Source organism: Halichoerus grypus, chromosome 5, assembly GCF_964656455.1.
Source record: "Halichoerus grypus chromosome 5, mHalGry1.hap1.1, whole genome shotgun sequence".
In the NCBI taxonomy this organism is placed as follows: domain Eukaryota; kingdom Metazoa; phylum Chordata; class Mammalia; order Carnivora; family Phocidae; genus Halichoerus; species Halichoerus grypus.
This window is the reverse complement of record NC_135716.1, coordinates 118,163,489-118,177,118: the sequence shown is the minus strand read 5'-3', so window position 1 is coordinate 118,177,118 and position 13,630 is coordinate 118,163,489. Positions and strand designations below refer to the sequence as shown.

General features: G+C 46.0%; 1 protein-coding gene across 2 annotated transcripts in view; it reads right to left on the bottom strand.

Moving 5' to 3' along the window:
- LPAR3 (lysophosphatidic acid receptor 3) overlaps nt 1–13,630 on the bottom strand; it is a 74,579-nt gene that overhangs the window by 60,400 nt on the left and 549 nt on the right. The window contains exon 1 of one of the 2 annotated variants that reach the window (XM_078072816.1): nt 2,589–4,243. The exons of the other annotated variant lie outside the window; for it this stretch is intronic. Coding sequence (XP_077928942.1) covers nt 2,589–2,714 — 126 coding nt within the window. The 5' untranslated portion in view covers nt 2,715–4,243. Of the gene's footprint in view, nt 1–2,588; nt 4,244–13,630 lie in introns of those variants that run through there. 2 annotated transcript variants of the gene reach the window in all.

Genomic DNA, 13,630 nt, shown 5'->3' with positions numbered 1-13,630 from the left:
TGCCCTCTCAGAAGAGCCGGAGCCCGCCGCCTTGCTGACGAGGCTACATGGCAGACAGTCTTGAGACTCTGGGGACATGAGCCTGACAGAGTCCCTGAATAGGCCAAGAAGCTGTGAGGCTCAAAGCATGGGGGGGGGGGGTGTTCTCAGGAATAAGCCCATCCCTATCCCAATAATAGCTTCCTCGTACCCTAGCATTCTTCACCTCTGCCCCTCCACCAGCCCCTCCAGTACGAATACAGACATGCTTAGGGGAGGTCCGAGGCCATCCCTGACTCTGGAACCTAGACAAATCTATACAACTGGAACTTTCCTACATGTACAACCTGATTTTCCTGAACTGACTTTTTATGCACTAGATTCAGATGCTGTTTTAGGCACTGTTGGGGAGAACTCCCCTGAGACTGCACGGGAGGAGCAGCCTCTACCCGAGTCAGCCTTTCCCACCAGACTGTGAGCTTCTCAAGGGCTAGAACGGTTTCTTTACTTACGTTTGTGCACTTGATGCCCGATAGAGGGGCATGGAGTAGATGCACAATAAATGTTTGGTTCCTGTGCTGGTTAGTTTCAGTTAGCTGGTAGGGAGTAGAGGAGTTGGAAACTTGATCACATTATGTTGAATAACCAGGAGTAAAAAGAAAGCGTAGGCTATCCTTTCAAGAAATTTGGTGGAGAAATATTAGATACCTCTTCTATGGCATTCAACATGCTTTACTGCATATTTGTTTTGTCTTGACATCACTTCCAAACCTGCTGGAAGCACAGCTGCTATCCTCTCTCCCTGTTCTTTGAAGCACAAACAAGTACTTGGGTTGTAATCAGCACAAAATAAAAATGTGTTCCATTTTATTGAGTAATTCTCAAATCCTTGGTTTCCAGCCCTCTTTTCCTTTGGTTCACTGTGGAGGTTGACAAATAGTTCTTCCCTCCTTGAAACTCCCCACCTGAGCCTCTGGGACTCTATCTTTTCCTGGTGTTTTCCCATTGTCCTCAATACCTCTGTCCCCTGTTCTCCCATCAGCCCCACAATGTATACACTCCTAGACTTGTTCTCGGCCTCCTCTTCTCTTCCCTTTAAACTTTCTTCCACCCTAACTACTATTGCTTAAATTATTTTCTCTATATGGATGACTCCTGAATAACCATCTCAAGCCCTGACACCTCTCACACTCCCCCTCTCATGCTAAGCTCCCAGACTGCCTTCAAGATAAACAAGAATAAAGTCACCCTAAAGATAGTATATATGTAGGTTGGAACTCTCAACTTCCCTCATTTCAGCTCTTGGAGATAATGAGACCACAATAAAAAATAAAGTTGCAGGTTTCAGGACACCTGGGTGGCTCAGTTGGTTCCTTCGGCTCAGGTCATGATCCCAGGGTCCTGGGATCAGGTCCCGCATCGGGCTCCCTGCTCTGCGGGGAGCCTGCTTCTCTCTCTGCCTGCTGTTCTCCCTGCTTGTGCTCTCTCTCTCTCTGTCAAATAAATAAATAAAATCTTTAAAAAAAATAAAGTTGCAGGTTTAAACACCAGTTTTTAATGTAGGGAGCTAGAATGATGGTGGTCTCAGGCCTCTCTCCTTGTTTGTAGTACAGCATTCAGAAGTTGGCAGAGAGGTTTGGAATGGGACAGGGTTTGTCCCACTCGTACTGGCCAGGACCTTGGGTGTTTGGCTTAAGCTCAGGGTAGACTAGTAGAACCCCTTTCCCTGATGCCCCACTGGGTCCTCACTACTATAATGTTCTGGGCTCTCAATCTGCTCTTGCTCCAGCCCTCTGGATATTGGGTATTCTAACTCAGCTCCAAACCTGAGTATATCCTTGCTGGGCTTCCCCCCGAGAATGGTTCTCAGCCTCTTCTCAAGTGAACTCCCCCTTGTTGACCTTACCACGCAGCAGGCCTCTGACCCTCAGGCTGCAAAGGACTAGCAGGACCTTTGACTCCATTTCTCAGAAGTCCTGTTCTGCCTGGTAGGACACTGAACTCATCCTGCTAACTCATTTGCTCATAATTGTATACTCCCCTGCCATTCCTCTCATGATTATTTTTTTTGTATCTAGATTTAGCTTTATGTTCTATGGCACAGACTGCCAAATTGTTTTCCAGTTGTAACGAACTCCATTCCCCAGCCTCCCTACAGCTAGGTTGGCCACAGGACTAAGTTTCTGGAATGGAATGTGAACATAAATGAAGTTCGCCACTTCCAGGTTAGCCCTAAAACACGCCGTGTGTGCCCCTCCATGCTCTCCCTGCAAATTGTAGTACAGATGGGCCTGTGATTCCGCATGCAGCATTCAGACCAGGGCGAAGCCCTAGAGGAGCTTGATTCCACGTAGTTCACAGACAAGTTTCTACCAATGAGGAAATAAGTACCAAAATTGCAAATAAACACCTAGAAATGTTTATGGCACTTTGACATTACTGTGAAAGACAAAGTGCATGATCAGTGGAGTATAAACCACAGCTATTGCTCTTTGCTGTACTGAAAATAAAGAAAACCAGTCTCTAAACAAAGCGAGTTTGAGAAGCACTGCCCTAGCACACGGTGGAAAAACAAGATGAAAGGGACCCTTCAAACCCAAACCACTCACCTTGGGACTGCGAGCAAGAGAGAGAAATAAACTTCTGTCTTTTTCAAGCCACTGTGCTTTGGGAACTCTGCCCAAGAAGCCTGCAGCTGTAGGTGAAGGTGCTGGAAGGAAACAGAATGGGAACATGCATTGGCTGTTCCTTCCCTGCAGCTCTTAGCAAAGCATTACAAGAAAGAGATGAGCTCAGGCAAGAATTGTTGGTAAGTTTGTAAGCAATGGTGTAAAGGAACAGACAGCATCTGGAGACTGGGAGATGAGAGACGTTAACTGCCCTGGGACCGGGAAGAGCAGAAGATAGCATCACCGCTCACAGCCTTTCTCGAAGGCCTCTCAAGCAGATGTTGCACGGAAGCAAAGGAAGACAGGCCTATAGTAAAGAGCAGAGTGAAGGTGTGCCTTCCTGCTCAAGTCCATGTTTTGGAGGCCCTCAAGGTAGAGATTGATGAAGATGGAAGACAGAGGTGGGCCAACCACAGAAGCTGGGAAGTCAAACAAGCTTAAGAACTTGGTCCAGCAAGCAATGTGAATGTGGTGACTGATGAGTGGGGGTGACTAGAAGCAAACAGAACAGAAAGACTAGGAACTTCTTAAGGTTATTATGTTGCCACAGAAGCCACAGCTGGGCCTGAAAAGGCCCCTGTTCACTCTCCCCGCAAGGAGCACACCCTCCCCCACATATCAGATATGGCCATAGAGGGGGATGGACAGAAGAACTTCACAGGAAACAAGGTCAAGGTCAGAGGCCTCACGCAAGGTCAGAGCCCTCGTGAGGCCTCTCCTGGAGAGCAGAAGCAGGGGCCAGCCACAGGATGACTCCACCGCCGGGGCAGGGAGGTTGTAATTCCTGCCCAGCAGGCTTCATTATTTCCAGGGGCCTGTGACTGCTGCAGGTCTCCTCTTCTTCTGAATGGGAGTTTGTTTTCTTTGTATGCGGTTTTCGCATTTCTCCTCCTCCATCATAAGCAGATGTTGGCCGGTCAGAATTAAGAGAGAAAGGAACACTTCAGCACTGGCATACAAAACAGAGGTTAGAGGGGAAAAGGCTACAGCTGTGGAGTCTGGTAAACTAACCCCTCCCAAGGCAAGCACGGCAGGCCATGACACAGGCGGGGCAGGGTGATCAGGGGCAAGGAGCGGAAGCTTGGGCATCAGCGGGACCTGAGGCAGGGGGAGGCTCGTCACACTCAGCAGTGGCTCTGACCTGGCACACTGCTGACCCAGCCAGAGCCTTTCCCTTTCTCTATAAAAATGACACCATAACTGCAACGACTGTATGGGACTGTTGAAGGATTAAAGCAATGTTTACAAAGTGATTAGCAAGACGCTTAGCACATAGGAGGTAATAAATGGCAGACAGTACTTCCCAAGAAAGTTAGGTAACTCTCAATTTCTTTTAAAAAGTTCATGGAATATAGAACTGGCATTCTGGAAGTTTAATTGTTCATGCTCTGACACCTTCATTTAACAAGGAGTGATGACAAAATCATCCCATATCTACCCTAAAATACCTACAGTCCAGGAACGAATTTCTCCCTGCCTGAGAAGGGGCCCAGGGCCACAGTGACTAAGCTGAAGGGACAGTCACTCCCTTCTGCTGCGGCTTGAAACAAAGCAGGGAGGCAGGAATGGAGAAGGGGGTGGAGGAGGGAGAGCAGAGACAATGTGTTGTGGTAGAAGAACACAGACCTCAGGTCTGGGTTCAAACACTAGCAGATAAGCAGGTGAGAAGAGTGGTTAGAGAGCATGGCTCCCACAGCAAACACCAGACTCAGCAGTCAGAAACTAAGAGTTTCTCCTCCAGGATCAGGAACAAGGCAAGGATGCCCACTGTGGCCACTTCTATTCATCATAGGACTGCAAGTCCCAGCCAGGGTAACTGAGCAAGACAAAGACAGAAAAGGTATCCATGTGGAAAAAGGAGGAGTAAAATTATGTCTGTTCACAGATGACATGATCTTATATAGAGAAAACCCTAAAGGCTGCACAAAAAACTAATAAATGAATTCAGTAAAGTTGCAGGATACAAAATAAACATATAAAAATCAGTTGCATTTCTATACACTAACAATGGAAAAGGAAGTTAAAACAATCCTATTTATAATAGCATCAAAAAGAGTAAAACACTGAGAAATAAACTTAACCAAAGAGGCAAAGACTTACACACTGAAAACTATAAGACATCAATGAAAGAAATTAAAGGAGACACGAATAAATAGAAAGACATGCTATGTTAGTGGGTAGGAAGACTCAATTCTGTCAAAGTGTCCATACTAGTCTGTGATTTAAAGATTCAGAACCAGCCCTATCAAAATATCAATGGCACTTTTTAAAAAAATCCTAAAATGCATATAGAACACAAAGGATTCCAAACAGCCAAAACAATCTTGAGAAAGAAGAACAAATTTGGAGGCTACGTATTTCCTGATTTCAAAACATATTACAAAGCTACAGTAATTAAAACAGTATGGTACCGGCAAAAAGACATACTTAGAGACCAACAGAACAGAATAGAGAGCCCAGAAACAAATCCATGCATATATGGTCAAGGGATCTTCAACAAGGGTGCCAAGAATACACAGTGGGGAAAAGACAGTCTCTTCCACAAATGGTCTTGGAGAAACTGGGCATCCACATGCAAAGGAGCATGGCCTCTAGAGCTACATGACCTGAGTCTGAAGCCTTGCTTACCAGCAAGTTAGTTAACCTCTCTATGCCTTAATTTCCTCATCTATAAAACAGGGATAATAACAGTATCTTCTTCCTAAGACAGTCAACAGAGTTAAATCTGACATTCCTTTAAAGTTATTATCGATAGGGTCTTGGGAAAGTTACTTACCCTCTTTGAGTTTCAATTTCCTCTGTGGTAAAAGGGAGACAAACTCTAACTTGTTGGGTTATTGGGTAAGGAGGACAAAATGAAGTAGCCAATGTAAAGACCTCAGCCCACTTCCAAGTCCAGAGGAGTCAGAAGAGCCCAGTAAACTTCAAGGAAAGCCTGTTTCCAACAGGTCGAGAAGTGGGGGTCTCAACAGAGATTTCTGGGAAGGGGAGGCCAGAAGAGGGAACCCCTCCCTCAGAATGGGTGGGTTACCAGCATAACGACCCCAAAGCCAAGGCTTTCTCTCCTCTACCACCCTGTCCAGAGTCATGAACTGGTGTTTTTCACTACCACTGAAAACATTTAGATGAATATGTTGTAAGAGGAGTTTAGCCAGCTGGGTTGAAACACTCTAATTATGCAACCATGCTTGTTCTAGGCCACTCTGTCTGGATCTTAGAATAATCCATCAAAACACATTCATTGACATACCACTGAGCAGTGGTCAAAGTGAATTCCCATCTCTTTTCCCGTTTGATCCCACAGTGAGATGGGCAGTGTAGCATTCTCCACACTACAGAGAAGAAAACTACAACTGGGACAGCCTGATTCACTCTCACCAGCATGCATCCTTCTGGCCCCGGACTCTTGGGCCACACTGACCACTGGAACCCTTTTTCGGTACTGAATTCTATGCCCTCATGAGAAATGAAATACACATATTTGTTCTCCATAATGACATTAATGCCTTTTGCAAGCATTTACTGATTCCAGAAGAAATATGATTATGGCAATTGTCAATAAAATTTGTAAGTGTATCTCTACTTAGAAGTTTTGACAAAAGTTTATGGGAAAAAGTCCATATAAGCCAATGAAAACAACAGAATAAAACTCTAAACCCGTAACAGAAAATAGCAATGATGACTCAGTTTGCCTGCTTCAGAGAAAATTCAGAAGAACAAGCAACCAGCTTTACCTCTAACGCACTGAACAATCTAACTGAAGAAAGGCCTTCTCCCAAAGCATTTTGCTTTCCCCATCAACACAATAGTCTACCAGCTGAACTAGACCACAGAATTCAATTACCTGACTTATAAGAAATTAGACTGGAAATTAACTGAGAAAGACTAGTAATGACTTAGCTGTGCTGACATCCCTTTTCTTTTCCCGCTGTTGGATATTCACGGAGTTTGCATATGTGATGAGTTCCAAATATGTAATGGGTGAGTTCCACTGGTCCTGTCCTGGTGAATGCTACCCCACCATGGATTCCTCTCATCCTTGTCCAGTTAACATTTCCTCAGTGTTCATTCTATGCAGGAGAGAGACAGAGATGTGCAAACATTTTAAAGATGTGAAATCCCCCCAGGAAGCTCATAATCTAGAGCAGTGGGTGCTCAACCTAATCCTCCATACACCCCTGCCCCAGGACATCTCACGATATCCAGAGACACGTGTGGCAGACACGGCCGGGGGTGCTATTGGCATCCGGGGGATGGAGGCCAGGGGTGCTGCTACACGAGCCACCAGGCACAGGACAGCCCCCGCTGCCGAGAATGACACAGCCCAAAATGTCAGCAGTGCCAAGCTTGAGAAAGCCTGATCTAACGGGTCAGATGACAACTCGGAGTGTCATACTGCTGCGAGGTGAGTATGGTGTGAGCTTCCAGAGAGACATCAGATGGTGACAGAAACTCAGTGTTGGTAAGAGTCTAGGGAAAATGGCATCCGCAGACCACATGGGTGAGAATGGAAAGTGACACAGCTTGTGGGGAGTGCCATGGGGCAGCATGCATCAAAAGCTTTAAAAACGTTTGTAAACTATTTCTATCTTTGCTTTCTTTCCATTCCCATCTTTCTCTCTCTTCCTTTGCCTTCTCTTTCCTGCCCTCCCCAGGACTGAGGGGTCAGCCCATGAGCGAGAAGGCAGTGCGGGGAGCGGCACCACTGAGGCCTGGGCTGTGGCCGGGGAGCCACGGGGACCGGAGGCCGCTAAGGAAGCTGCAGAGAGGCCTGGGGGAGCAGGCCCGGCAGCCGAGGACAAGGGGCAGTGCGACAGAGTCAGGCCCAGAGGAGGCAGGATGGCCTTTGTGGTTGGGAGACGGGCTAGCATGACTGAAACAGGGTAAAAATAAGTAAAATATAAGTAAAAATATTGAAGATAATGGGCTACAAGCTTCCTCCTGCCAGAGAAGATATGTACAAAGATATAAAGGGGTGAGAATAGAAAGATCCCTGAGGGTTGGGTTGGAGTTGGAGGTATTTGTTATGAATTCATGATTTTATAACACATGACCTAATGTAGAAAAATTTATGGACGTATACGTGTGTATACATATATATGTCTATTTCCTACCTCTGTCCCCTGAGAGGTCTAAAGCAATGACACCCCAGAAACAATGGGCATATCAACCTTCCGTATCTTTATATCATTCTTCACCGAAAGGGAGAATGACTAGGTCAGGGAAAGTACAACTTAAGCCTGGAATATCTTATGGTGCCAGAAAATTTTTAAATGCTCAATGAGGGGCGCCTGGGTGGCTCAATCAGCTAAGCATCTGCCTTCGGCTCAGGTCATGCTCCTGGGTCCTGGGATCGAGCCCCGCATTGGGCTCCCTGCTCAATGGGGAGTCTGCTTCTCCCTCTCCCTCTGCCATCCCCCATGCTTGTGCTCTCTCTCTCTCTCTCTCTCTCAAATAAGTATACAAAATTTAAAAAACGTTTTAAATGCTCAATGAATAATGGGGATATCAAAAGGACACAGGAGCCAGCTTAGAGGGACTTCCACTGGCCAAATGAGGACAAGTTGAGCATCAAAATAAATAATAACAGTAATATTCCAACATTTTGAATACAAAAGGAATCCATGAATACGTGCTAATAGAAATGAATAAATACACGAGGGAGAAAGAAAGTTCTTCCTTAGAATATAATGCCAATGAGTAAACACAGAAGGAGTAATGGAAATAAAGAATCACCATGTGGCAACCTTCAGAGAGGTGGCTGATTCAGGCAGAAGTCATCAATGAATGGGAAAGGTGGTAGGTGGAGGTTTAAGGAGGAACAGGCTATTAACATAACCTCAGACTACTTCCCCACAAACACCAACAGATTTCAAAGGGAAAAATGGTGAATTTAAGGTGAGGGGATCTGGCAGAAACCAACATAACCAGGCTCTCTAGGCCAATACTTCAGTGGTGGGACAGTCTGACATGGCGCACCTTCTAATGTGATGTGCCGAGAAGAGCAGGGGACCACCAAAGACACGTGACCTGAGTCTGGTTCTGAAGAAACACCTGCTCGACCCAGCTGGAGAATCCGCCTACAGAGTGTGAGACCTGTAACACCTGCAAGGACCTCAGGAACGGAATAAGTCGGAGGAACTATTCCAGAAGAGACATGACAAATAAATGTAGCTCGGATCCTAGATAAAGCAAGAAAAGAGACATCTGGGGGATAACTGATGAAATCGGAATGGTTTCTGTGGACTGGGTCGTAGAGAGCTGGACCAATGGCAATTTCCTGATTTGGGGGTACAATGATTAATTTTGTGTGTCAACATAATTGGGTTAAGGGATGCACAGATAGCTGGTAAAATATTTTCTGGGTGTGTCCCTGAGGGTGCTTCTGGAAGAGATTAGCATTTGAACTGGTAAACTAAGTTAAGAAGACCACCCTCACCAATGTGAGTGGGTGTCATCTTCCACTGAGAGCCTGAATAGAACAAAAAAAGTGGAAGAAGGTCGAATTTGCCCTGTTGCCTGAACTGGGACATACATCTTCTGCTGTCCTTGGACATCAGTGCTTCTGGTTCTCAGGCCTTCAGACTCAGACTGAATGACATGACCAGTTTTCCTGGTTCTCCAGCTTACAGATGGCACAGTATGGGACTTCCCGGCCTCCATGACCCTATAAGCCAATTCCTATAATAAGCATCCTCACACATATCTATATCTATCTATCTATATCTATGTTCTATCGGTTCTGTTTCTTTGGAGAACCCTGACTAATCCAAATGCCATGCGGATATAGAAAAAGGTCATACTTATTTTCAGTTTAGTCCAGGGAAAGGGCCCTCATTCAAAGGACTAACCTATTAAAAATCAACCAGGGCAGGAGGCAAATGAGTCAGTGAGTTCTATATCTGAACTTTGGGTAACTGGTCTTCAACAACCAGTTACCCACAAGAGCTTAACTTTGGATTTCTTTAGCTCTCCTCGGGGGACAAATGCCTCTGACTGACTCTACTGCCCACCTTTGACTTATATGGTCTGAGTCTATCTGGGGGCAGCTCCAGAATTTTTCTTTTAAGATTTTTATTCATTTATTTGAGATAGAGAAAGAGAAAGCAGGACCTGAGGAGTAATGGAAATAAAGGAGTAATGGAAATAAAGAATCACTTTATGGGGGAGAGGGAGAAGCAGACTCCCCACTGAGCAGGGAGCCCTACGTGGGACTCGATCCCAGGACCCTGGGATCATGACCTGAGCTGAAGGCAGACACTTAACCGACTGAGCCCCCAGGCACCCCCAGCTGCAGAATTTCTGTAGAGGAAGGGCTTTGGGGCAGCCTGTTTATAAGGGGAGACCAGGGAAACCTTAAAGCTTTATTTACAAAGCAAGCGCACTGCTTTTGTTTAGACTGCATGTTTATTTGGACCAACTGGTGGCATTTATGGAGGGGCTAAAGTGCCCTCCAACCCAGCCCTGCCACCTGCCAAGCCATCCCCGATGATACCACAGAATCTGCATGGGGCTAAGTAAAGGCCAGGGCTAGCAGCACCTCCAGCCTAATGTCCCAGAGAACAACAAAGACCCAGGACTAGTTGATGAGTAAGTAGGGGGGCTGACTAACATCCTTAGGAAGGGGTGGAGCAGGCTGTCCAGGGCAGGTTGTTTTTCAGAGTGACACCCAGTCTGGCCCAGCCTAAGGTGGATGAATGATTCACATCTGAGGAGGGGAGGCAAGGTCCATGGGAACTGGGTGATGTCAGGGGTCAAGGCAAGGGAGGAGTTCAAGGCAAGAGGCAGACAGGTCGGGAGGACAGGGGTCAGGTACTGCAAAGGCAGGGTCAGCAGATAAAGAGGGAAGAGGAATAAGAAGGATGTCAGCCTGGGGAGCGAAGAGGAGTAGGTGCACCCCAGGAAATCAGAACCTCCCTCGCACTGGGCACTCCTCTCCTGGCTCACCAGGCAGGGCAGGTGGACAGCAACACATCTTTCAGACTCAATTAAATAATTAGCTTAATTATTTGCAGCGTGGAAATGCACTGAGTTGGGTTAGTGCTTCGCAGAGCGAACCTTAAAGACCCGAGTTAGCAAGAAGGCACAGGCCAGTGAGGATGGCATCAGGCAGCCCCATTCAGTGTCCAGCAGTTGCATGACAACGCTCTTCTGACTCACTGGCTGGTTAGCCGGCTCTGTGTTTTTGTCCACCAAGCACTGAGATGGGCACACAGTACAGGTGATTCTACAGGGAATTACAGTTTCTTCGGAACTTTGCCCTGTGCCTTCGATCACACAGGGTTAGGTCATCTCAGTCCTGAAACTTCTGTTCCTCGTGTATTCCCCATACGGCAGTTGTGCAACCTCTGGCAGGATCTCCTCCCTGAAGTCCCCTCCAGCAGGAGAGAGGGGGGACCGCAGCAGTGTGTGCTCAGCACACCCAGCACCCACACGGAGACCCCACCACCTCCATGCAGCCTGCCCGGGGTGTCCCACAACGTTTATGTAGTCCTCACTGGGTGCAAAGCTCTTTCACATAGACGACTTCATGGCACCCAATAACACATGCACATAGGTAGAAAAGGAATTATCATCCCTGTTACATAAATGGGGAAACGGATTCAAGGACAACAAGCGATTTATTCAAGGTCACAAGAACTCACAAAGGTGGGGCTGGGACTAGAACCCAGACCCCTGTACTCCAACTGCCTCTCCAATTCAGCATTGTAAAAGCACAAAATCTCAGGGCTTCTGTGGACAGGGCCACACCCCTCACCTCCACCTTCCCCATCCACGGCGGGACTAAGTTCCAGGGGACACCTCCACGTCCATGCAGAATCCAGGATGAGCAACAAAGGACCAGCAAGGCCAAAGGGGAGGAGGCTCAGTACCTGCAGGAGGAATGATGGAGGGAAGAGCAAAAGGACCAGGAAGGCGGGGAGAGCAAGCAAGGAAAGTATGGGGAACACCTCTAAGTCACCTACACCTTGGGGATCTACATTTGCACTCTGGCCAGAACAACGTACATTTGCACCCATGTTTACAGAAATTTCAATATTTTAGTGTTTATCTTGGAGGAAAAGATGGCAACCAGCATTTAAGGAGTACTTCCTGTATATCAGAGACTCTGCTAAGTGCTTTCTCTTCTAATCTTGGGAGGTGGATATAATCTTCATTTTTATAGACAAGGAAGTTACGGCTTAGAGAAGTGAACAAGTATCCAAGGTCACAAAGGCTGGCCTGACTGCAAAGCCCTGCTCTTTTCCTTACACCGCATTAATAATGCCTTGGGCCCCAGGCTCTGCCATTTAGAAGCTTGCAATCAGACTTAACCACTCTGTTGGGTATAATCACAGGCCAGAAAGCATTCTGAACTAATGTATCCTCCAAGGAGAATGGCTAATAGGTAATTTGAGTTCTAGTAATTCCCATTCGAGTTACAACGATTCCCCTTGCCCCAGCCCAAAGAAATAAGAGGTTGGACTTAAGTTATGGTGCCTTCCTGCCCCTCATCAAAAAGATGGAGAACTTGGGGGAGAAGCAGCCCGCCTTGGGTATGTATGTATGACTTTGAGAGGGTGTGTCTTGGTTGCTGCTGGGCTACAATGCTGTGTGCGCACATGTCCCCTAAGTGTGTGTGTTTTGGAAAAATGAGGAAAAGCATGAACATGTAGACTCTCAAACAGGCTCTGAGGAACGTACACAAAAAAAACAATCACATGTCTGTTTTCATTTCAGTCTTCATTTATAGAAAACATAGGCAGATCCGTTCTATCAAACATCCTGCACAACCCCCAGATACCTAAAATAGATCTGATCTAATATAAAGAGGCTGGTAGTTGGTTTACACATTTAGGAAAGAGGACGTGTCATTTATAGTTAAATCAAAGCTAGGAAGTTTGGAATGCTAATGATAACAAAGAAAATTTTTAAAATGTGCCCAAATGATCTACTTTCCTAGTTATACGGCAGTGACAATCAATATCAGTTATGTCCAGATGGTTAAATGTCCAGATCTAACATGTCCTAGCACATGATACTAGGTCCATACAGTCTCAAGGCACAAGAGACAACTCTGGAAGCTTATCTCAAGTACATAAATCTGTCAAGATTTGTTTGCTGCTCTTTTTAGAATGGTCTACTTTGTTTAGACAAGCATGATGTTAACAGAGCCAAGGTTTTGTCTTTCTAACTGTATGACTTCCAGCTGAAAAAAAGGAAAATTCTATTCCCTGTACTCAGACCACACAAAATTGGATCCAAAGTCTCAGGGGAAGCAGGGTTAGCAACGACTGATAGATAGTTCACTGGAAAATCCGACAACTCTGCTTAGCAACAGGAAAGTCCGTGCATTAATGAAATGTCATGCAGTGTACGGACTGATAACCTATTGGTAAAGAAGGGTTCATCCATCTGTAACTGCCATTTACTTTACTCTCCGACTTATAAACAAACAAACAAACAAGTAGGAACCGTGAGAAGCTAAGTGGCTCTTAACTTCTAAAGTAACATTCCAAGACCAGGTAATACTCTGGACAGCAAAGGGGTGAGGAGGGAGAAATGCGTTGCAAGGACAATAACAAATTACCGGGACACATTTCGTGGAAATTACTCAGTTAAAAATTGCTTTTCAGGGCCGTTTTAATGACTACCTTAATAAGACTAAGTTGTTTCCAATATTCACCGTCACTACTCAAATTACAAGTTGAGAAACTTCTAGGCAATTTTGGGTAGTCGCAACTTGCTGCGGGAAAGCAATAAAGTAACACTGCTACAGAACAAAGCACTTTTGTCTGCCGTTGGTGAGGGGGATCGCGGGGACCTTCGCTTACTCACAAAGCACCACCCCCCACAGTGTTACCAGTTAGTTAATAATCACTATTTCCGGAATCTTTATGCCTTGCAGACTTCCAGCTTTTCCCTGACACACCATCGTACCGGGTGTAACTGGAGGTTGAAAAATGTGACATCCCTGGGCCCCGCCGGAGAATCTCAGTTCA